This window comes from Trichosurus vulpecula, chromosome 8 (assembly GCF_011100635.1).
Source record: "Trichosurus vulpecula isolate mTriVul1 chromosome 8, mTriVul1.pri, whole genome shotgun sequence".
In the NCBI taxonomy this organism is placed as follows: domain Eukaryota; kingdom Metazoa; phylum Chordata; class Mammalia; order Diprotodontia; family Phalangeridae; genus Trichosurus; species Trichosurus vulpecula.
The window spans coordinates 211,076,475-211,100,362 of NC_050580.1; the positions used below are offsets into that span (position 1 = coordinate 211,076,475).

The 23,888-nt window shown below is 38.6% G+C and overlaps 1 protein-coding gene across 1 annotated transcript in view; it reads left to right on the forward strand.

The window, feature by feature from the left end:
* The window catches only part of TMEM260 (transmembrane protein 260), a 105,562-nt gene extending 100,279 nt beyond the window's left edge, over positions 1 to 5,283 (forward strand). The window contains exon 16 of the mRNA XM_036737181.1: positions 3,069 to 5,283. Within this exon, the coding sequence (XP_036593076.1) occupies positions 3,069 to 3,323 (255 nt within the window). The 3' untranslated portion in view covers positions 3,324 to 5,283. The remainder of the gene's footprint in view (positions 1 to 3,068) is intronic.
* The last annotated feature ends 18,605 nt before the right edge of the window (positions 5,284 to 23,888 follow it).

Consider the following 23,888-nt stretch of genomic DNA (forward strand, 5'->3'; position numbering starts at 1 on the left):
TCTTTTCCCTTCCTCCTCTCTGGCCTTTGTCAAGTGGTAAGTGTAACAGATATATGGATATTCAAATATATTATTTTATAAATCTATTTATAAGTATCAAGTGAATTTGTAAAGAACAGGTCCTACCAAACAAATGTTAATTTCCTCCTTGTCTTGTTTATCTTGACTTATATACTATTGACTGTGAGTGTAAAATTAATTGGTATTTTTTTAAGATGCAAAACAGTGTGTAATAGATTTATTTCTAACTTTGCTCTTGGGGTTGGGCTAAGTGATGCCCCATGAGATGTGACCATACTTACTCTAGGCCAAGCTCTTTGTGATTGGAGTAGGGAGGAAAGAGGAGAAGCTTCCTGTAGCTATGGTATTATTTAAAGGCCTTTCTGCTGAACCATAAAAATCTAGATCTAGATTCTTCTAGCTTAAGTTGTCTAGGGACCTGCTGTATAGGGGGAAAAAAGATACCTTAACAATAGGGATTCCCAGAACTAGATTTGTGGAAAGTTGAGGTATTACCTATTTCCTATAGGAACAACTGTGAAGCTACTCAGCTAAGATATATGGTCAGGTATTGAGATCAAGAGGATTATTTGCCCTTTTGATTTCTTACCACCAATTGAAGGATTACACTGCACAGTTGTAAGCAATGATTTATTATCAAGCTCACATCCAATTATATGATATAACATGAAGCAGAGGAAAGTACAGTGGCCTGAAAGTCCACAGATGTCATAGAATAGTTGGGTTTTTTTCCCTAGGTGATATATTCAAAGGTCATTAGTCTTTTAATTTTAGGTCCTTTTTTCCCCAACAGCCACACTGTGTTCTAGTTTCATTTTTGCCAGATCACAAACTACTTGAGGATAGAGATTTTGTTTAATTTTTGTCTTTGTGTCCCCAGTGCCCAGCCTAGACACTTAATAAATCCTTGTTGAGGGAGTGTATTACTAATTAGTTGTTAGATAAGCCATTTAATCCCTCTGAACTTTAATCTATAAAAAGAATAGGTGATTTATAAGCTCTCCTTCATCTCGAATTTTATGTTTCTGTGAAAAACAAGTGTCAGGACTATCTTAGGCCCAGCACCACGTATCGTGTCAGGAATCTGACCCAGGGCCCCGTAACTTGCTTGGGTAAAGTATTATTGAAACTCTGATCATATGATTGAGACCTCCTTGGACCAGTCAGATTTGCTGTTTTATGTCTCTAAGTCTATTCCTGTCCATCTGTTCTCAGATGTATTGTCATACTACTAGACAAAATAATGTGAATGTTTCAGTGCACACCACACCCATCACCACTACTGGGAGGATTGTTTGGAACAAATGGCTTGTTGATGATGGATCAGTAGAGCAACATTGTATATAAAGGATAGCATAATTATTTACAGTGACTCAGATGAAAAGGTGATAAGCTCTAGAAGTTATGTTTGTTAAGTTCAAACTGTGGTAGGGAATAGAAGTAGAAATGATCGGCATTTAGAAACTTGGATTTAAATTCAGAGTACTTTGCTACATTGAAAATGTCAGAAATAGCAGAATATATAATAACACACTTAGAAAAAAATAAACTCTCCAGATACAAGATGAGAAATGACTGGTGTCACATGATATGGAAGATAAATTTCACTGAATCTCAGAAGAAAAGCAAATTATGAATTAGCAACAAAACATAGTTTGAAAGAATAGTATGGCATGAGGGCGCAGCAGAGATCATGACATGCAGAGCTTGAGTTCTTCATTCTCTTGAGCAGTTGGTGATTTTTTTTTAACTTGGAGAAAGTTCATGAAAGAGGAGCAAAGGTAACTAAATGTTTAGAGAAAAAAGGCCTGTAATAAAAAGATAGAGGAGCTTTGATTGTGTCACCTAGAAAAGAGAAGCTAAAAGTTTACTAAGCAATAGTCCTCATGTAAAGGAATGTACATAGTGACTATCTTCTCTTCCCCTGCCTGAAAACTAGAAGAAATTAGCTTAAGCTGTAGAACTAAGTAAGGGTTTAAGTTAGCTGTGAGAAACAATCTTCAATCAAGCTTCAGTTCTAATGTTAAAAATTAGAATAACTTATCAAAAGTAGATTATAGAAATTCTTTTTCTGGAATTAGAAGGTCCCTGGTTGGTCCGGTATGGCTTAGGGTGAGTAAAAGGTAATAATCTGTTAGGTTCCCTTTCATCCCAGTAATTCTGTGAATGTTGCCCAATGCTAAAATAACACCTTCCCCCTGGCAAAAATTTTTTGCTCTATATTTTAGCCTGTCTAATGATAAGTTCAGACTCTTGGTAAATCTAAATATTAACATCGAGGCCCTATCGAGGCCATGAAATCACTAGGCAAGTAAGCATTTGTTTTTTGCAGATTTCTGTCTGATATTTTTTTGTTTGTTAGATTTTGGTTGTGCCTTTCTTCTGTTTCCTCTGGAAAACCCAATTATATGAAATCTGTTTTACCTCCCAGTAGACATAATATCTCTGGTGCTCAAAATCTGAATGCTTGAAGGGAAAATAACTCACTTGAAGAGTTAGAAGATAGTGTGAACCTGAAGTTTAAAAAAATGTAAACTTATCACTCTAAAAAAGACACATAGTTGAATGTTGTACCCAAAAACAGTGTTAAAATTGTGATTTTGTTGAAAGCTAATATGGGAATATGCTTCTTTTAAAAATACACTTTTAAAAAATAAACCAACTGTAAAGGGTATTTTTTCCTCTCGACAGCTAAATTTAGAGTTTCCAACCTTTCTGCCTGTTGAGTAAATAGCTTTCCATGAATTACAGCTAAATCCCTTTCCCAGAACATCTTTCTGGAGGAAGAGCATTCTGTTCTAACACAGTGTGCCTTAGATTTCCCCCAGCAGTATCCTAAAAAGCCCAGAAACAGTTTTATATGAAACATATTTGCCACCTGTTACTGTGACAATTACAGTAACATCTTCAGATTTTCTGCGTCATGCAGCAAGTATTAGATTTTATTGGTGTCTTGGCTTTGTTGATATGTATGCTATCTATACTTTATGTTTTTTTAAAGTTTAAGAATTTTCATAAAATAAGATATTAAATATGCATTTTTTCAGCTATATAAGGAAATTGTGTATCTACAAAAGAAACATCCAGCAAATTGGCACAAGAACTATGCCATTGCGTGTGAAAGAATGCTTCGTTTTCATGAAATTGATGTGAATCCTGAAGTCCTGTTGTCTGAGACTATCAAACATTTCTACCTCTATGTGGAGAAAGTGCAGGATGATCCACAGCGGGCTGACATTTTAGAGGCTCTTAGGCACCTCAGAAGGGAACTGCGGGGGCTAAGAAAAACCAAAAGAGTCTGAAGCAGCAACATTTGAAAGAGTGTGCCTGTCATCTCGCTTTATGTTGCTAAGGCCTGAGAATTGTCCAACTTTTCTTTCCTTCCTAAAAAGATATTATTAAGGAAGCAGAACTGCCAATGATAGTTTCTAGAAATAATGAAAGCAGTAATGTGGTAACCTGCTTTAAGACACAGAAATGTTCCCTGTATCTTTTAGTGATGAGGGTGAAACCACGTGGAAAATTGTTCTGTATTATCAAAAATGAGAATTTCAGAGAAAATTGCTGGAAAATCTTGTTAAAATAATCATGCAGAAAATTATTCTATGTTTTATAGAAATCTAAGATAGAATTAATGTTCTCCCTATTTTCATATCCTTAAACTTACCAATTTAGGACTCAGGAATCTTGTTTCCTATGGCCAACTTGACAAGTTTACATCTTTAAAAAGAAATCCTAAGACTTTTCCACTTCTTGTCAGCGTGCAACATTTTTTCCCTTCTTTTTATCTCAAATCATCTCAAATCTGGGCTAAATCCCAGTTTGATGATATGCTGATAAAAAGTACAGTCTCATCTTAGGTGGTGCTTTCAGATTATCAAACAAGGAAAGCTGATTTGATGTTCACTTGTCTCAGTTGCATGAATTGCTTGGCAAGTAAATACTTTCCCATTTTCCTGATTATTTTAATATTTATGTTTTATCTCTATTTGTACTTTCAGACATACCAGATAGTCCTAATAATTTGTAAACTTATGCTGCCAAAAATGCAAAAAAAGATTATATAAATTTTGTTACAAGCGTCTTCTATAGATATTACTAAAGAGAACATACTAAGAAATGCAAATAATGGTTCTTTATTTTATTATGACAGTTAATTAATAGCAACCTGTTTTAATGAATAAAGTCACTTAGAGTCCTTCAGCACTTCCTAAGTAGAGGCCAGAATCGGTAGGGATTCTTTCCCCCCCAATTGTATAGCTCTTAGACTCCAAGCACTATATAGGCCCCTGTATAGAAATGCTCACTAATGAAGAGGGAGGGCTAGAAGCTTGTCTGCATTCAAAGATCACTGGTGAGTCATTCAGCAAGAAAAGGCCCCTTACTAGGAATAGTCACAGTTCCGTGGCATTGTACTAGCAAAAGGGTCTGATCAAAGGTCTCCTGTGGAGCTTGCATGGTTCCCTTTCATACTACGACCATAATTAAAACCACTAATTCTCTTTTAAAATGCTGCAGGATGCCATGTAGGCATCTGTCTGGAGTGTCCTTTGTGATGTCATAAGCTGTTAAGGACCAGTGCCGAGGGCTTTTGAGTGAAATGCCAGTCATGAAGGTGCTTCAAGACAAGGGTGCCTCTAAAGGCTTGACAGGGCCTTGACTGCACAATTCGAGCTGAATTTGCCCCCTTGTCAGCTGCCAGTAAATAAATCTCAAAGGGGGAAAAGCTGAAGTTTCATTACCTGATCCATGGGGCTTTGTTGGTTTTGGCATCACACAGGGGAAGCTCTTGCCCCTCCATTCTGTGGATTTGAAGATGTCCATTGGAGCCTGCAGAGCCTGGATAGGGTTCAGAGCAGAACCTTTTGAAGAGTGTCAATAGTTGTAACAGTTCAGCTGTTAGGAAGACAAATAAATGGAGGAGCTCATTAATCCGCTTTTGGCTCTCAGTGCCTTTTGCCCTTTTATCACAGCCCTATTAGGCTCCTACTCATCTTGAACCAGAAAAAAATGAATTGAAGTTGTTGAGTACTAATTGGCAAAGACTTTTAATCATGGGCCAAGAACTTTCACTGACTTGAAAGTAACTTCTCCACAGGGAGGAACCCAAAATCTGGTTTACCCTAAAACAAAAACCAGCTGGAGTTCAGTGTAGTATAAAAATTTAAGGAAGCATTGATAAATTGTCTAAATTTATCCACTTGAAAGAAATTATGTACATGATTATAATTTACACTTTTTTAAGAAGCGGAAATAAATACAATTTTAAAACTTATTTTCCAGGAACTCATTGTTATTATTGGCTTGAATGTGAAGGTGTGTACATTTGATGCATGTATATAAAGGAATGTTTCCTGTTTACACTGTAAGGAATGGTAAACGAAGGCCATATTTTTGGATGTCTTGCTATTTTTTTGGTATATTTCCATATGCCTTTGATGTTTCATCTTATAATTGCACTTATATCTATCTATAACATCTGATGAGTAGATATATAGCAAAGGGAAAGGACTTTTATAAAATGAGATGATAAAAAGTAGATGTACTTCAATGATTTAACACCATTGGCATATGAAATTAAAAGGTGACTGGGTAGATGGATATGATTTAGGAATTCTAGGCTTCATTCCCAGTTCTAGTACTTGGAAGAGTTCCATACCATCTTGTAAAGTTGGGCAAATTGTCTTTGTTTTCCCTGATTCAGCTTTTCTCTCCCAATATATCTTTTAACACTATGAAATCTGACAAAGGAGACCTTCTTGTAGTGTACTACCCTGTGCATCGCAGGAAAGTGAGGGAAGGTGACTTCCTTTTGGGGGATTTTGGCCAGCATTTTCTGAGCAGCATCCTGGGAGCAGAATGGGTTGGCAAGGCTATAGAAACCCCACAATGCCAACTTCTGCCTGCACTTTGGCCTTGGGAGCAAGGGAAAGCCAGACATACTGTCAGTATGCTCCACTGTCCTGCTGCCCTCATAGTGAGGCTGTCATGATAAGACTGTGTGGCAGACAGAGGAGGGGGCTGCAGATTTCCATATTATCTCCCCAATCACTGGGGCAACAGTCCAACCTGCTGTGTACTGACTACTCTGCCCCTCCATTACTACTCTGCGGCATGAAACTCTTGGTTCCAAGTATCAGCTGCCGTTAAGTCTTGGTAGTTGTTGACAGTGCCTGTGAATTCTTGCAATATTGCTTGCTTAGCCTTCCTTTCTTTTTAAAGTATCCGTTTAAGCCAGGGAGCCCTTGTGCCCTTTTAAACAAAACACTACATTATCAATGGTATTTTTAGTTGAAAAACAGAGAATGTCGATGCTCATATTAATTTATTCCTGGTAAGGCAAATATTATACTTAGTAGTTGATCTGTTGAGTGTGAACCTCCACTTTGTGTTAGATTTTTTTTTAAATACTAAAATAGACAAGAAACAATATGAGTTTTCAGCCATAGTTCCCAACAATGATGCTTAAACAGAGCATGCTACTAACAGGCCCACGAAGAATGAGGGGTTTGTATTAAAGCATGTAATATAAGGATCTTGTGGAATTATATCCACTTAGCATTATTATTTATTTTATTATGTATGTATGTTTGGAAACATGCATCTCTTTTGTTAGGGTCACCTATACTGATTTTCCAGACTGATACCAAGGCATCTGGTTTTTTATAGAAGATGCTTAAATTTCATACGGTAGACAGTTTACATTGATCATCTTCATCCTTGTTATAGAGTCAAAAAGATGCTAACATTTCCAGGAAATTCTGAGAACATTTATTAAAAGACAAGATTTTGGCATAGCATCACAGAGCAAACATGGAGCTAAGGCTTCTGCCATGATTCTGATATTAAATAAAGATATCATTGTCAGTACCATCTAAAGGTCTGTTTGAATATGGATCAGCATTGGAAGTCTGAATCAAGCACCCAAAACTACAGTTTTTTTTCCCCTAGATAACAGAGAGCAAACACAGGAGGAAAATACCCCAAGGCCTGTGGTGTTCTTTGGAACACTATCTTTCTGATCACTTTTCAGTCTATCAGCCTACATTTAATCTTTAAAATGCAGTTAGGTGCGATGAAAATTGCTAATTTATCTTGAATTGAAGTAACAATATCATAGATTTGCAAGATGGAGACAGATGATTCTAGATAGCCCACTAATAATTGCTAGCTTGGAGCTCCTTGTATGGAAATTTCCTGGGTCTTTTCTGCATCATTTACTAAGATTTATTTTCATTAACATTACGATATTCTCGGAGTTGAAGTAGGGAGGTTGAAGGAAGTTCAGATAGCATGGAGGGCACAGTTGGACCTCGTTCCTATCCCCATGATTCATCATCACAAAATATTCCTTAAATGTCTCTGCTGGTATGGAGAATCCACTATATACACTGTTTTTAAAACAGCTCTGTTTTGTTTAATAGTGTTTTTCATATAGATATGTAGAAAAAAACCACAATATTTGACATTTAGTAACTTTATTTAGATTTTGTTATTAATAAAAATTTTGAAATGGGGGTTGTAAGAAAGTCCATTTTATCAAATCTTAATTTGTAATATGATACAATCTTCAAAATTTAAGAAAGCTTTAATAGTGTGATGCTTTGGTACTTAATTGGTTCTGTGATCTCATTGATACAGGACTCAATAGAAGGCAGATTACAGTTCAATCATATCTTCTTTTTCTGTGTGACTCTTGTCCACATCATTGCATAAGTTGTCCACAAAGGATCAACCTACACAACATGCTGAGAGCCTACAAATGGGTTTCTGTATTATGAGGGCACGAGTGCCACAGATAGTTGTTATTTCTTGCAATAGCTACATGTCCAGTCCTCCTTTTCTAGTCATACTCCTCTTTAATGTTAGTTTCGATTATTCCAAATGGGATCATAAATTTAGAGCTGGAAGGGACCTTAGAAGTCACTAAATCCAACCTCGCATTTTATAGATTCAGAAACCAAGGCCGAGCTCAGGGATTTGCTCAGGGTCACACAGTCCATGTCTGAGGCACTGTTTCAACCCAGGTCTGCCTGACAAGTCTTACCCTCTATCCACTACATCCCACTGTGCTGGTAAGTGCTAGATGCAACCTACATATGCCCATCAAGCAGTTCCCTATTGTCCTTTGAAGGACCTGAAGTTTTGATTCTCCAGAAATGTATGGTATTCTGTGATTCATAGCCATAGAGCATCTTTGGAAGAATATTAGCATTTTAAAGCTAGGATTTTGTTTTAGGGAAAAACTAGATATAATACAAAATGTTGCATAATTTCTCAAATCTAATATGTCCTCTCTTCTTCTTACTCAATTCTGGAACTATGGAATTCATTATCCATCTGCAGTGTCTCTCCAAAATACATTTGTCAAACCAAACTCTTTTGAATGATTATAGATCCCATTAAGGAGTTTCTGCAATGTTCTGAGACTAGAGTATCTCTGAAAGATATTATCATCTATATGAAATCCCTTTTCCACCTGGGCTCTGTGCTGGCTGTATTCCATGACAGTGACAAGCACCTTTGGTGAACATTTGTCACTGTTTTATAGTTTCATATTAATAATGAGATTTTTCAGACAAAATTGTCTCTGCTGTCTCTCATTAAGAAGCTTCTGCTGTAGGGAAAAGAGGATTGGAAGAGACCTAGTAAATCTTGCCTCAGACATTTACTAGCTGTGTGAGAATGTAGACTCTAAGTCTAAGATTGTTCACTTGCAGCCGCATATAGATAGGAATACCTATTGAACTTATCTCATAAAGTTATTGTAAGATACTCTGTATAATTAAGGCTAAATGAGATAAGCTGCAAATAGCATTTCACAAACCTTACCATGTGATATAAATGTCGAGTAGTATTGTTGCATTTTTCAAGGAATTTTGTATGTTTTCAACATATACATGGGAAACACACTTTTGGAGGGGAATCTTTGAGTTGTCATTTTGCTCTAGTCAGTCTAAAAGCATTTTTTTTTCAATTTCAGGGCATTTATTAAGCAGCAATCATGTTCAGGGCATTGTTTTTTTTATAAAATATATTTATTATATTATTAATATATAATATTATAATACATATTTTATGTCATTTATAATAATAAATACTTATTTGCTCAAAGTCATTCTTAAGACAATATTGTTGTTACTATGTACAATGTTCTCTTGGTTCTGCTCATTCACTATTCATCCTGGCATAAATCTCATTTAATCATGAACTGGTCAATATCTCTTAGGATTTTTTTTGGTTGGGCCACTGGACTAAAAATTCAGTTCAACAAGAAACAGAGAAGATGGGGTTAAGAAAAGGTATAGTCCATGTATATCAACATAGAGGAATTCCTTAAGACTGAAAATTCTTTTTTTTTTTTTGATTTAAATTTAAATTTATTTGTTTAACATATTTAGTTTTCAGCATTGATTTTCACAAGAGTTTGAATTACAAATTTTCTCCCCATTTCTACCCTCCCCCTGACTCCAAGATGGTGTATATTCTGGTTGTCCTGTTCCCCAGTCAGCCCTCCCCTCTGTCACCCCACTCCCCTCCCATCCCCTTTCCCTTCCTTTCTTGTAGGGCAAGATAAATTTCTACGCCCCATTGCCTGTGTATCTTACTTTCTAGTTGCATGCAAAAACTTTTTGTTTGTTTTTGAACATCTGTTTTTAAAACTTTGAGTTCCAAATTCTCTCCCCTCTTCCCTTCCCACCCACCTTCCCTAAGAAGTCAAGCAATTCATCATAGGCCACATGTGTATCATTATGTATAACCCTTCCACAATACTCATGTTGTGAAAGACTAACTATATTTTTCTCCTTCCCAACCCATTCCCCTTTATCCAATTTTCTCCCTTGACCCTGTCCCCTTTCGATAGTGTTTGTATTTGATTACCTCCACCCCCATCTGCCCTCCCCTCCATCATCCCCCCCTTTTTTTATCTTCTTCCCTCTTCTTTCCTGTGGGGTAAGATACCCAATTGGGTATGTATGATATTCCCTCCTTAGGCCAAATCTGATGAGAGCAAGGTTCACTCATTCCCCCGTCACCTGCCCTCTCCCCTCCTCCCCCAGAACTGCTTCCTCTTGCCACCTTTATGCGAAATAATCCACCCCATTCTATCTCTCCCTATCTCCCTCTCTCAGTATGTTCCTCTCTCATCCCTTAATTTGATTTTATTTCTTTTAGATATCTTCCCTTCATCTTCAACTCACCCTGTGTCCTCTCTCTCTCTCTCTCTCTCTCTCTCTCTCTCTCTCTCTCTCTCTCTCTATATATATATATATATATATATATATATATATATATATATATTTATATATATATACACACACATAGATATATACATACATACACATTCACTTATACATATACATAAACATATATATATGCATATTCCCTTCAGCTACCCTAATACTGAGGTCTCATGAATCATACATGTCATCTTTCCATGTAGGAATGTAAACAAAACAGTTCAACTTTAGTAAGTCCCTTGCAATTTTCTTTTTCTTGTTCTTTTTCTTGATTACCTTTTCATGCTTCTCTTGATTCTTGTGTTTGAAAGTCAAATTTTCTATTCAGTTCTGGTCTTTTCACTGAGAAAGCTTGAAAGTCCTCTATTTTATTGAAAGTCCATATTTTGCCTTGGAGCATGATACTCAGTTTTGCTGGGTAGGTGATTCTAGGTTTTAATCCTAGCTCCATTGACCTCCGTATTCCAAGCCCTTCGATCTCTTAATGTAGAAGCTGCCAGATCTTGGGTTATTCTAATTGGGTTTCCACAGTACTCAAATTGTTTCTTTCTGGCTGCTTGTAGTATTTTCTCCTTGATCTGGGAGCTCTGGAATTTGGCGACAATATTCCTAGGAGATTTCTTTTGGGGATCTATTTGAGGAGGCGATTGATGGATTCTTTCAATTTCTATTTTACACTCTAGTTCTAGAATATCAGCGCAGTTCTCCTTGATAATTTCTTGAAAGATGATATCTAGGCTCTTTTTTTGATCATGGCTTTCAGGTAGTCCAATGATTTTTAAATTATCTCTCCTGGATCTATTTTCTAGGTCAGTGGTTTTTCCAAGGAGATATTTCACATTGTCTTCCATTTTTTCATTCCTTTGGTTCTGTTTTATAATATCTTGATTTCTCATAAAGTCACTAGCTTCCACTTGCTCCAATCTAATTTTTAAAGTGGTATTTTCTTCAGTGGTCTTTTGGACCTGCTTTTGCATTTGGCTAATTCTGCCTTTCAAGGCATTCTTCTCCTCATTGGCTTTTTGGAGCTCTTTTGCCATTTGAGTTAGTCTGTTTTTTAAGGTGTTGTTTTCTTCAGTGTATTTTTCAGTATTTTTTTGGGTCTCCTTTAGCAAGTCATTGACTTGTTTTTCATGGTTTTCTTGCATCCTTCTCATTTCTCTTCCCAATTTTTCCTCTACTTCTCTAACTTGCTTTTCCAAATCCTTTCTGAGCTCTTCCATGGCCTGAGACCAGTTCATGTTTTTCTTGGAGGTTTCTGTTGTAGGCTCTGTGACTTTGTTGTCTTCTTTAGGCTGTATGTTTTGGTCTTCTTTGTCACCAAAGAAAGAATCCAAAGTCTGAGACTGAATCTGGGTGCGTTTTCACTGCCTGGGCATATTCCCAACCAACTAACTTGACCCTTGAATTTTTCAGTGGGGTATGACTGCTTGTAGACTGGAGAGTTCTTTGTTCCACGTTTGTGGGGGAGGTGCCAGCTCTGCCACACCAGCACTGCTCCTTCCTCAAGAACCCCCAACCCGGACTGGGCTTAAATCTTCAGCAGGCTGTGCACTCCTGCTCTGATCCACCACTTAATTCCTCCCACCAGGTGGGCCTGGGGCCAGAAGCAAGAGCAGCTATAGCTGCCCCACCTCTGCTGCCCCCGGAGCTGGTAGCCGAACCGAGAACTTCTTCCACTCCTGCAGCTTTTCCCACTAACCTTCTCCACTGTCTTTGGTGTTTGTGGGTTGAGAAGTCTGGTAACTTGCGGCAGCTCACTGATTCAGGGCGCTAGGGCCCACTCTGCCCGGCTCCTGGTCTGGTTGGTCCACCCTCTCAGGCTGGGCTCTGCTCCGCTCCGCTCCCAACTCCCAGCTCCCAGCTCTGTGTGGGATAGACCTCACCCAGTGACCATCCAGGCTGTCCTGGGCTGGAGCCCTGCTTCCCTCTGCTGTTTTGTGGGTTCTGCCATTCTAGAATTGGTTCAGAGCCATTTTTTTATAGGTTTTTGGAGGGACTCGGCAGGGAGCTCATGGTAGTCCCTGCTTTCCAGCCGCCATCTTGGCTCCACCCCCCTAAAAGCATTTTTAAGAGCTTACTGAATTCCAGACACTGTACTAAGCACAGCCTGCCCTCAAGGAGCTCATATTTCAGTGGAAAAGAAAACATGTAAATAACCAAAGAAGCTAAGAGATGAAGGTGAGGAGGTAGAACATCACAGACATAGAGATTGCCAGTGCAAAGGCATGTTTAAATGCTTTAAAAAAATAAATATTCAAACAATAAAACAGTGAGATCTTTTGTTCTCCATACCTTTCAATTGTGTTACTGAAAAAATATGGTCTGTTTTAAATTATAATTTGCCAAAGTTTACCTGTTTTCTCATCTTTTCAACAAGGGTGCCCCTTTATACATGTGTAGATTATTTTCTTAAAGACTTTGCTGAGGTGGTAGAATAGGCGTCAATGAATCAAGCATTTATTACATGCCTAGTATGTGTTAGGTACTAGGTAACCTAGTATATGTTAGGGATACAGATAATCAAACAATCCCTACTGAAGAGGAACTAGTATTCTAGACAAGTACACATATAAGGATATACAGAATGAACATAAAGAGAATAGAGTAGTCAAATTTAGGTAATTTGGGAAGGAGGGAACTAGCAGTTGAAGGAATCAAGAAATGCTTCATTTTGAAGATGGTGCTTGAGTAGTATCTGGAACAGAGGAGGAAAACAGGAATTTGCAGAAAATGAGTTTTGGGAACCATTTGTGGAGAACAGTAATTAGGATAAAAAGAAGGTGCATTCCAGGCATGGGGGATAGTCAATGCAAAAGTATGTGAATGAGTAGTTAGATCACCTTTGGGTTTTTTGTTTTGTTGTTTTGGTAGTAATTAGGTCCATTTATTCACTATCCTCCCCTTTTTTAGAAATTTCAGAATCACTCTCCAACCCTTCCTCCCTCAAAATTGCATTACCTCCAACATGACCTTCTGCTGTATATACTTGGTCTAGTTCATCTGCTTTTTCCTCTTCCTTTTATTTCCCTATTAGTACTGTTTTTAGTCCCTTGTATCAGTATCAGGGACTGTGATGTTAGCTTCAAAATATGATGGCTCTACCGTTATCAATGCAGAAAATAGTTCCTTCTAGAAATAGAAACAAATTTTCCATTTTTTTATTTGTTCTCCTGTTTTTATCGTTAAATGTTCTTGGAATGATTTGGCTTCATTGAGTATATTGGCTTAGTGGATAAGTTAGTCAATGAAGATTTATTACTGGAATGAACAGGAATGGGTGTCAACCAGGAGCCCCATCAACTCTGAGCTCTATTCAATGCAGGCCTGGACGAAGAATTTACATATTACCATGGCAATCAAGTACCCACTCCAAGTGCTAGGTGACTCAAAACTTTCTGAGACAGAGACCATTTAGGCTTCTAGAACTACATAGGAAAGTATTATGCAGCTATGTTTTTTCCACTGAGGCTAGTTTCTGTAGGATTAAAAGAATGTAGTTGGCTAATGGCCCTAAGCTGGAACTTTGTCACTGTTTCAAAATGAAAGCCATTCTAGCTTGGCTTTGTGTAAGGAAAGCATCTATACAAAGAGGGAAGTAGCAGCTGCTTCCTGGCAAACAGAAATATAAGCAAAAAAAAAAAAAAAAGCAAAGACATGACCCTACTTTGGGCAAAGATTGGGAGCAATGGGGAGAGGAAACCAGGAGCATAGGCTCACATGCTGCCCCTGTGATTGTGGAGATAAGCTTATTGAAATTATTTAAGACCAAGTAATTCAGCTGATGTCCTTCACACCTGGGTCATACACCATGCTTTCTGCAAATTCCCACTTTCCTTGACTATTTCTTGCTATTTTGCAAAATAAAACTTCATAATTTTCCATTATCTTTCCCTCCCACACCCATAAGATTTTGCAAATGAGTATCAGGCAGTAAGTGAACAAGTCTTTATTAAATATTTTTATATGCCAAGCATTAAACTAAGCATTAGGAATATAAAGACAAAACCAGTACTTGCCCTGAAGTAGCTCATATTCTAATGGTGGAGACAGAATACAAATAACTATGTATAGACAAGATATATGCAGTGTAAATGAAAGGTAATTTCAAAGGAACTTGGACAGGCCTCCTGAAAAAGCAAAGATAATTTTCTACTCCGGTGGTGCCTTTGGATGCTGTAACTTTTCACTTGGCCACTTGACTGAGGTAATTTTTTTCCTCATCTGGTCTCCTTGTAGCATTTGCTTTATATCAGTTAAACTTCCATAGAAATAGTGACAGTCCACATAGAAATGTGTTCCATTATTCCCTCTCCCCCATCCTTTTTTTATTTTGCTTTTGGTTTTACATTAATAGATTGGAGTTATTTTAATCATATGCCATATCCTTTCATTTTAATTTTTCTAATTTGGTATTGGTCTTGATCTCTTCTCCAACAAGTCAGTGGTCTTACCACTTAGATAATTAATGCAAAAAATGACAAATATTGGTAACCAGTTGTTTCCTGTCACAATATAGTCAATTTCATTTTGTGTGTGTGTGTGATGTTATTTAGTGCTCACCATGTCCAAAGTCTTTTAATTTTTTTGAAGAAAAAATATTATATGTAATTATACATTATGTTATATAATTAAATCATATATATGTAACATAATATGATATATGTGTTCTAAAAGCCTTTGGCCTCACATTTCTTACTCTTGGACCATGTCTTCCAGTATCTTTATGCCCATTTTTTCTTTGAAGCCGCCATGTTTTAAAGTACATGTTAATTTAATTTGGAGGGGCTTATCAAGTTCTTTCAAGTGAGATAGACATGGAGATTTGGTTCTGTTTGTTTTAATGTTAATACAATCTTCTTTTATCCAGATGTCTTACCTCTGGAAAAAAGTACTCTTGTAATGCTAATGTATTTTAAATATTATCTAAATAGGGATTTCAGTTATTTAAGATATATTCATTGAATGGCTAGATTATTGGAAATTCATAGAGTAAGCTATGCCTTGCATACATGGAAGCAAATGTGTTAGTGGTTTACTTGAAAAAGTTCTGTTAAAGAGGAAAACTAAAATATTCCTTGAAGATTCACACTCACCTCTGAGTTACTAGAGCAGTGACTAAGATGATGAACTCCGGAACCCACTGCCAAAGAAAGGGATTTGGGAAGATTCCGGATTGCAGTGAATCCGAAGATCTTCCTGATCTGGCTTCCACATTGTGGTAACAGAATAGAGAATCTTCTCTTTCTTTGCAGTACAGGCTTCATCGTTGTGAAGGGTGCTGAGAGCTCTTAGAACATCCCCCAAATTGGGAGGAATTCTTGTAATTTTGAAAATCCTGACAGGCTGAGACCAGAGACACCCAGGACTGACTGCAGAAGCTACAAATTGAGGTGGAGGGATTCCTACAGCTCCTTGTGGGAGAGGGTAGCAGGTAGTGCTAAGACTGGAATTTTCCCATAGTTTACTCCTTTGAGGTGAGTTTTGGGGGTATAAAAAGACCCCTGCAAAACACTGTTTTGAAATTGCCTTGTCTGTCAAAAAGTTGTAGAGGCTTAATAGGAACCAGGTTATAAAATGGCTCTGTCTTTTATCAGGAAGGTAAATGATATAGTAGATGAGGCATTAAAAGTGTTCCTAAAAGGAGAAAGGAAAGCCGAGTTTCAGGTGAGATGTTTAATAGTAATTGTGTTTAATGACAGCTGCTTTATATGAACTAAGGTGTTTGAATTTATATCTTACTCTGTTATGTCATCTATTGGCAGAAATTAAAGTTGCTCAGAATATTACCTAGTTTTAGATATAACTATATTTTTTCTTTGTGAAAAACACTGATTAGTTTTTCTTCGATAAACAGTAACTGCCTATTGGCCCCACAATAGCAGTTAGCCAAAGTGCAAAGTGACTCCTATCAGTGACTAATAGAAATTTATCAGCCGTTTTAAGACTTATTTTTCAATACCAAGGGATATTGAACATTACGGGGAAAATTTGGCCAAAATTTTTGAGGGAACCTTAGTTACATGTAAAAGAACTCTGGAATGAGGCCACAGCCAATCTTTCAAGCATTCATTAAGTGTCTACTGTATGTCAGGCTGTGTGCAAGGTGTTGAGGAATACAAAAAGAAAAGTGAAACATCGTCTCCGAAGAGCTCGTGGTCCATATGGGGAAGCAATATACAGAATAGATTTTTAAAAAATGAATACAAAGTAGTTTGAGTGGGGTAGAAAATAGAACAGGGGAGAGGGGGGACCAAGATCAGGAAAGGCATCGTTTAGAAGTGGCTCTTGAGCTTTGAAGTAAATTAGGGATTCTATGAATTGAGGATTCTATGAAGTAGAGGCAGAGAGATTCCATAGGGAGAGGAAGGAGGTGGCAGACAACCTATGCCAAAGCACAGAACAGGAGACAGAGGGCCATGTGTGAGGGATGCCAAGTAGGCCAGTTTTCCTAGACCATAGGGTACTTAAAAGGGAGGAATGCATAATAAGCCAAGAAAGGTAGGTTTTGAAAGACTTTTAATGCAAAGCTGGAATTTGTACTTAATCTTGGAGGTCATAGGAAGCCATGGGAGTCTCTTGAGTATAGAAATAATATGTGCTTTAGAAGTATCACTTTGACAACTATATGGAGGATCGATTGGAGAGGAGATAGACGAGGCAGGGAGGCTATTGAAGGCTACTGCAGTAGTGCAGTTGAAAGGTAATGAAGGCCGGAACAAAAGATATCTTAAAGGCAGAGTCAGCAATTCTTGGCAGCCGATTAGATAGGTGTAGTGCAAGAGTAAAGAGTTGAGAATGACTGCAATGCAGCTTATGACAACCCCTGGTTAGAAAGCTGGACCTGCAGTCAGGAAGACCTGAGTTCAAATCCAGCCTTAGACACTAACCCTGGATGAGTCACTTAACCTCTGTTTGCCTCAGTTTCTTCAACTGTGAAGCGGAGATAATAACAACGGCACCTACTGTTGGGATTGTGAGAATCAAATGATATAATATTTGTAAAAAAAAAAAACGTGATTAGCATAGTACCTGGCAAATAATAGGTGCTTCATATATGTTTATTTTATAATGATATGTATTTCCTTCTCCTTCCTCAAGGTTATGAGCTAAGGTAACTGAAAAGATAGTGCTATCCTTGACAAAAATAAAGAAGTTTGGAAGAGATGTGGGCTTGGGAAGGGAATATAATCACTTCTGTTTTGGACATGTTCAGTTTGAGATGTTCAAAGGGCATTTACCTGGAAATGTCCAATAGACAGTTGGTGATGAAGCTTAGAAAGGGTAGAGCTGTATATGCAGATCTGGGAGTCATCTGCATAGACATAATAATTGAACCCATGAGAGCTGCTTGAGTCATGAAAAGAATATAGAGGGATAAGACTCAGGACAGAGCCTTGAGGTATACTCTTATTGGAGGGAGGCGGGATATGGAGGGTGATCCAGCTAAGGAGGCTAAGAATGAATGATTAGGCAGGAATAGAACCAAAAAAGGAATTATAAAAACCCAGAGAGGAGAAAGCAGGAAAGGTTGGGGGTCAATAGCAGCAAATGGTATAGAGAGTTCAAGAAGGATGAGGATTGAGAAAAGACCATAAGCTTTGAAAATTGAGAGATCATTGGTAACCTTGCAGTGAGCAATTTCAGTTGAATGATGAGGTTAGAAGCCAGACTCCTGTGGGTTGAGAAGTGAGTGAGAGCGAAGGAAATGGAAGCAACAAGCATAGATAGCTTTTCCTACAGGTTTGACTTTGAAGGGGAGGAGACACATAACAGCTTGAGAGGGTTACAGGGTCTTGTGAGGCCTTTTTAAGGATAGGAGAGGCCTGTGCAGATTTTTAGACAGCAGGGAAGGAACCAATAACTAAAGAGAGACTGAACATTAGAGGTGATAGGATGGGAGAGAATGATTGTTATCATCAATCCACCAGACAGGATAGTTTCAAGAGTACGCATAGCGGGACTGGCCTGGACAAAGGAGAAAGGCCATCTTTTTTTAGAAACTGGAGAAAAGGAGAAGATGGCGATAATGGCGAGAGGTTTTTGAAATGTGAATAAGGGAGGGAACTCATGGCCGATAACTTCTTTTTTCTCACTAAAGCATAAAAGAAAGTTCCTGTACTGAGACGACAGGTAGATCTGGTGTGAGAGGCTTGAGAAGAAGAGGGGTTTAGAACAGTGCTGTGGGGAGTGGAATTTTTGTGGACCAGGCCTAGTTTCAAGCCAATCTGATAGTTCACATCTGGCATTAGAGAGAAATGAGACATTTGTTCACCAGCTGACATTTAACCAAAAAAGAAAGAGAAGGAAGAGAAGAAGGAGGAAGAAGAGGAGGAAGAGGAGGAGAAATTGTTGTAGAAATAGTAGTTTATTTAGCAGTAGACTACAGTAGCCCTGGTGCCACCCCACCTCCACCTCGTCTCCATACAGAACCTTGTCTGGTCATAACATAATGTTGTGTTGACACATGGCAATAGTATATCAGTAAAGCTACGGGAGGATGGTCACCTAGGCTGGGGTTTTCTCTTGGGGGTGGCCCAGAAGCTGTCAATAGCTCAAGAGAAGGTGCAACCTATATTGGAGAGGATGGCTGGGGATGTCGTATCTTTTGTGGTGAGGATAGGGGGTGGGAGGGAGCCAAGTTTACTTGAGTGCCAGAAAATGAGAAGAGCTTGAGAGGAAGAAGTCTAAGATGAAAGGATAGGAATTCCAGGGGGCATGATGGAAGGGGCAGCAAAACTGAATTGGGACATGAAAAGGGGTGAGGATGAAGTAAAGGGGATAAGAGAACTGGAAATGGGGGGAGGGGAAGGAGGATGGTTTTTGTTTAGGGAACCTCTGTCACTGGAATTGGGAGAGTAAAAGGTGGGAGTTTCCTAGCCTTTTGTTTGAGGCTGTCTTATGGACAGCCATCAGTGTTCTTTCAAGTGTTAAGGAAATAGGGAGAATGAGTTCACCTGCACCTTGCTGCTGATCAGGCCTCAAGGTGTCACAAAACCTACATCATCACATTATGCAACTAGGGTTTAACTGGTAAGATGGCAGAATGATAAGATGCAGGAGGAGTCAGTTCTGTCTCAGTCCCCTCAATTTCGAAATATTGCTCAGCCCACTACCCATCCCATTCTATTTGTTCCTAAAAAAGGGGGGGGGGGTAAAATTAGCTAAAAGGGAATAAACATTTACGTAGTCCCTGCTGTATGCCGGGCACAGGTACTTTTTACAATTATTATCGCATTTGATCCTCACAACAACCTGGGAGGTAGGTGCTATTTTTACATCCATTTTAAGTTGAAGTAACTGAGGGAAACAACTAGACCTTAAGGAATCTGCAGATCTACTGTCACCATTGAGCCTTATCAAAGCCTCCCACTTAATGTACAACCCTGCATTAGAGCTCCGGTGTATGCGGCCTTGCTATGTCTATCCCCTCTAACATTCCCATCCCTGAACAGAAAAATGATTAACATGTTAAAATATTATAACCATTATAACATGTTAAATATATAACATGTTAAAAATATTATAACTGAGTTAAGAAATTCTATCATGTAAGGGAGAATATTCTTTAAGAAATGCAAATTTAAGCATCAATGAATGAGATGGAAGAGATGACAAATTTTTAATTAAATTAGAATTTAATTTAATTAGAAATAATTATGTTTCTAACTTAATGGAACAACTGATAGCAATACAAGGGCCAGGGAATCCTCCCTTTCCTGATGAGTACCTGCACGTGCAGTCCTTAAATGGGTTCGTTACTGGGGGAACCTACCTCTGTTAGAGGAATTAGGCTCCCCTTTCTCACACATTTGTCTTATTAGATCCTTACCTCAATGTCCTGGGACAATTTTATAGTTTTTTTTTCTAGGGTTTTCCCCCGAAGGGGAACATAACAAAGAATATTCAGGGTACAATATGAATCAGGTAAAGGACAGGTCATTTACTCTCCTACACAGAAAGCAATCATAACTATAACAAAGAATGATGTTCTGTATTATAGAACAATTAGAACAAATTTCATTAACTACTTCTAACTACCGTTGCATTCTGCAAAGAGGCTGATTTATGTCATCATGACATAAAATAATTGCACACTACAGTTAATTATCCATTTTACATTTCACTTCTCAAACTGCTTTCTCCTAAGTTATAAATGATTTTTTTTAATTTAAATTTATTTATTTAACATATTTGGTTTTCAGCATTGATTTTCACAACAGTTTGAATTACAAATTTTCTCCCCATTTCTACCCTCCCCCCCACTCCAAGATGGCTTATATTCTGGTTGCCCTGTTCCCCAGTCAGCCCTCCCCTCTATCACCCCCCTCCCCTCTCATCCCCTTTTCCCTTCCTTTCTTGTAGGGCAAGATAAATTTCTACGCCCCATTGCCTGTGTATCTTATTTTTTAGTTGCATGCAAAAACTTTTTTTTTGAACATCTGATTTTAAAACTTTGAGTTCCAAATTCTCTCCCCTCTTTCCTTCCTACCCACCCTCCCTAAGAAGTCAAGCAATTCAACCTAGGCCACACATGTATCATTATGTATAACCCTTCCACAATACTCATGTTGTGAAAGGCTAACTACATTTTGCTCCTTTTCAACCCATCCCGCTTTATTGAATTTTCTCCCTTGACCCTGTCCCCTTTCCAAAGTGTTTGTTTTGATTACCTCCACCCCCATCTGCCCTCCCCTCCATCATCCCCCCCCCTTTTATTTTTATTTTTTTTTATGTTCCTCCCTCTTCTTTCCTGTGGGGTAAGATACCCAACTGAGTATGTATGGTATTCCCCCTCAGGCCAAATCTGATGAGAGCAAGGTTCACTCATTCCCCCCTCACCTGCCCTCTCCCCTCCTCCCACAGAACTGCTTCCTCTTGCCACCTTTACGTGAGATAATCCACCCCATTCTATCTCTCCCTATCTCCCTCTCTCAGTATGTTGCTGTCTCATACCTTAATTTCATTTCATTTCTTTTAGATATCTTCCCTTCATCTTCAACTCACCCTGTGTCTGCTCTCTCTCTTTTACATATATATATATATATATATATATGTGTGTGTGTGTGTGTGTATATACAGACATATATATACACATACATACATATACACATAGATATATACATACATACACATTCTCTTATATATATATATACATAAACATATACGTATATATATATGCATATTCCCTTCAACTACTCTAATACTGAGGTCTCATGAATCATACACATCATCTTTCCATGTAGGAATGTAAACAAAACAGTTCAACTTTAGTAAGTCCCTTGCAATTTCCATTTCTTGATTACCTTTTCATGCTTCTCTTGATTCTTGTGTTTGAAAGTCAAATTTTCTATTCAGTTCTGGTCTTTTCATTGAGAAAGCTTGAAAGTCCTCTATTTTATTGAAAGTCCATATTTTGCCTTGGAACATGATACTCAGTTTTGCTGGGTAGGTGATTCTAGGTTTTAATCCTAGCTCCGTTGACCTTTGGAATATCGCATTCCAAGCCCTTCGAAGCTGCCAGGTCTTGGGTTATTCTGATTGGGTTTCCACAATACTCAAATCGTTTCTTTCTGGCTGCTTGCAGTGTTTCCTCCTTGATCTGGGAGCTCTGGAATTTGGCGACAATATTCCTAGGAGATTTCTTTTTGGGATCTATTGGAGGAGGCGATCGATGGATTCTTTCAATTTCTATTTTGCCCTGTGGCTCTAGAATATCAGGGCAGTTCTCCTTGATAATTTCTTGAAAGATGGTATCTAGGCTCTTTTTTTGATCATGGCTTTCAGGTAGTTCAATAATTTTTAAATTATCTCTCCTGGATCTATTTTCCAGGTCAGTGGTTTTTCCAAGGAGATATTTCACATTGTCTTCCATTTTTTCATTCCTTTGGTTCTGTTTTATAATATCCTGATTCCTCATAAAGTCACTAGCTTCCACTTGCTCCAATCTAATTTTTAAAGTGGTATTTTCTTCAGTGGTCTTTTGGACCTGCTTTTGCATTTGGCTAATTCTGCCTTTCAAGGCATTCTTCTCCTCATTGGCTTTTTGGAGCTCTTTTGCCATTTGAGTTAGTCTGTTTTTTAAGGTGTTGTTTTCTTCAGTGTATTTTTCAGTATTTTTTTGGGTCTCCTTTAGCAAGTCATTGACTTGTTTTTCATGGTTTTCTCGCATCCTTCTCATTTCTCTTCCCAATTTTTCCTCTACTTCTCTAACTTGCTTTTCCAAATCCTTTCTGAGCTCTTCCATGGCCTGAGACCAGTTCATGTTTTTCTTGGAGGCTTTTGTTGTAGGCTCTATGACTTTGTTGTCTTCTTTAGGCTGTATGTTTTGGTCTTCTTTGTCACCAAAGAAAGAATCCAAAGTCTGAGACTGAATCTGGGTGCGTTTTCGCTGCCTGGCCATATTCCCAACCCACTAACTTGACCCTTGAGTTTTTCAGTGGGGTATGACTGCTTGTAGACTAACGAGTTCTATGTTCTACGTTTGGGGGGGAGGTGCCAGCTCTGTCAGAGCCGCACTCCTCCTTCCCCAAGAACCCCCAGTCCAGACTGGGCTTAGATCTTCAGCAGGCTGTTGCACTCCTGCTCTGATCCACCACTTAATTCCTCCCACCAGGTGGGCCTGGAGCCGGAAGTAACAACAGCTGTAGCTGCCCCACCTCTGCTGCACCCGGGGCTGGAAGCCGAACCGAGAACTTCTTCCACTCCTGCAGCTTTTCCCACTAACCTTCTCCACAGTCTTTGGTGTTTGTGGGTTGAGAAGTCTCGTAACTGCCGCAGCTCACTGAATCAGGGTGCTAGGGCCCCCTCCGCCCGGCTTCTGGTCTGGATGATCCACGCCGCTCAGGCTGGGCTCTGCTCCACTCCGTTCCCAGCTCCCAGCTCCCAGCTCCGTGTGGAATAGACCTCACCCAGAGACCATCCAGGCTGTCCTGGGCTGGAGCCCTGCTTCCCTCTGCTGTTCTGTGGGTTCTGCCATTCTAGAATTGGTTCAGAGCCTTTTTTTATAGGTTTTTGGAGGTACTTGGTAACGGAGCTCACTCTAGTTCCTGCTTACCAGCCGCCATCTTGGCTCCGCCCCCCTATAAATGATTTTTAATCGCCAAATCTAATAACCTTTTCTCAGACCTTATCTACAGCCTTCGACACTGTCAAACACTCTTTTCTAAATATTCTTTTCTCTCTAGGATTTCATGATACTGCTCTATTATGTTCTCCTACCTACCTGACCATTTTTTCTGTCATCTTTAGTGGATCTTTATTAAGGTCATGTGAGTGTCCCTGCAAGGCTGTCTTGGCCCCTCTTTTATTTTTTCTGTATTCTGTTTAATTTGGTGATCTCATCAGCTCCCATTGATTCAACATCACCTCTGTGCAGATGATTCCCAGATTTATTTGTCCAGCCCTGACCTCTCTTGTCCTCCAGTCTGGCATCTCCAACTGTCTATTTGACATCTCAAACTGGATACCTTGTAGATACCTGAAACTCAGTATATCAAAAACTGAACTCATCTTTCTCCTCAAACTCTCCTCTCTTCCTAAATTCTTTAATACTACCATGCTACCATTCTTCTAGTTGACCAGACTCAAAATCTAGGTGTCATTCTTGATTCCTCATTCTGTCTC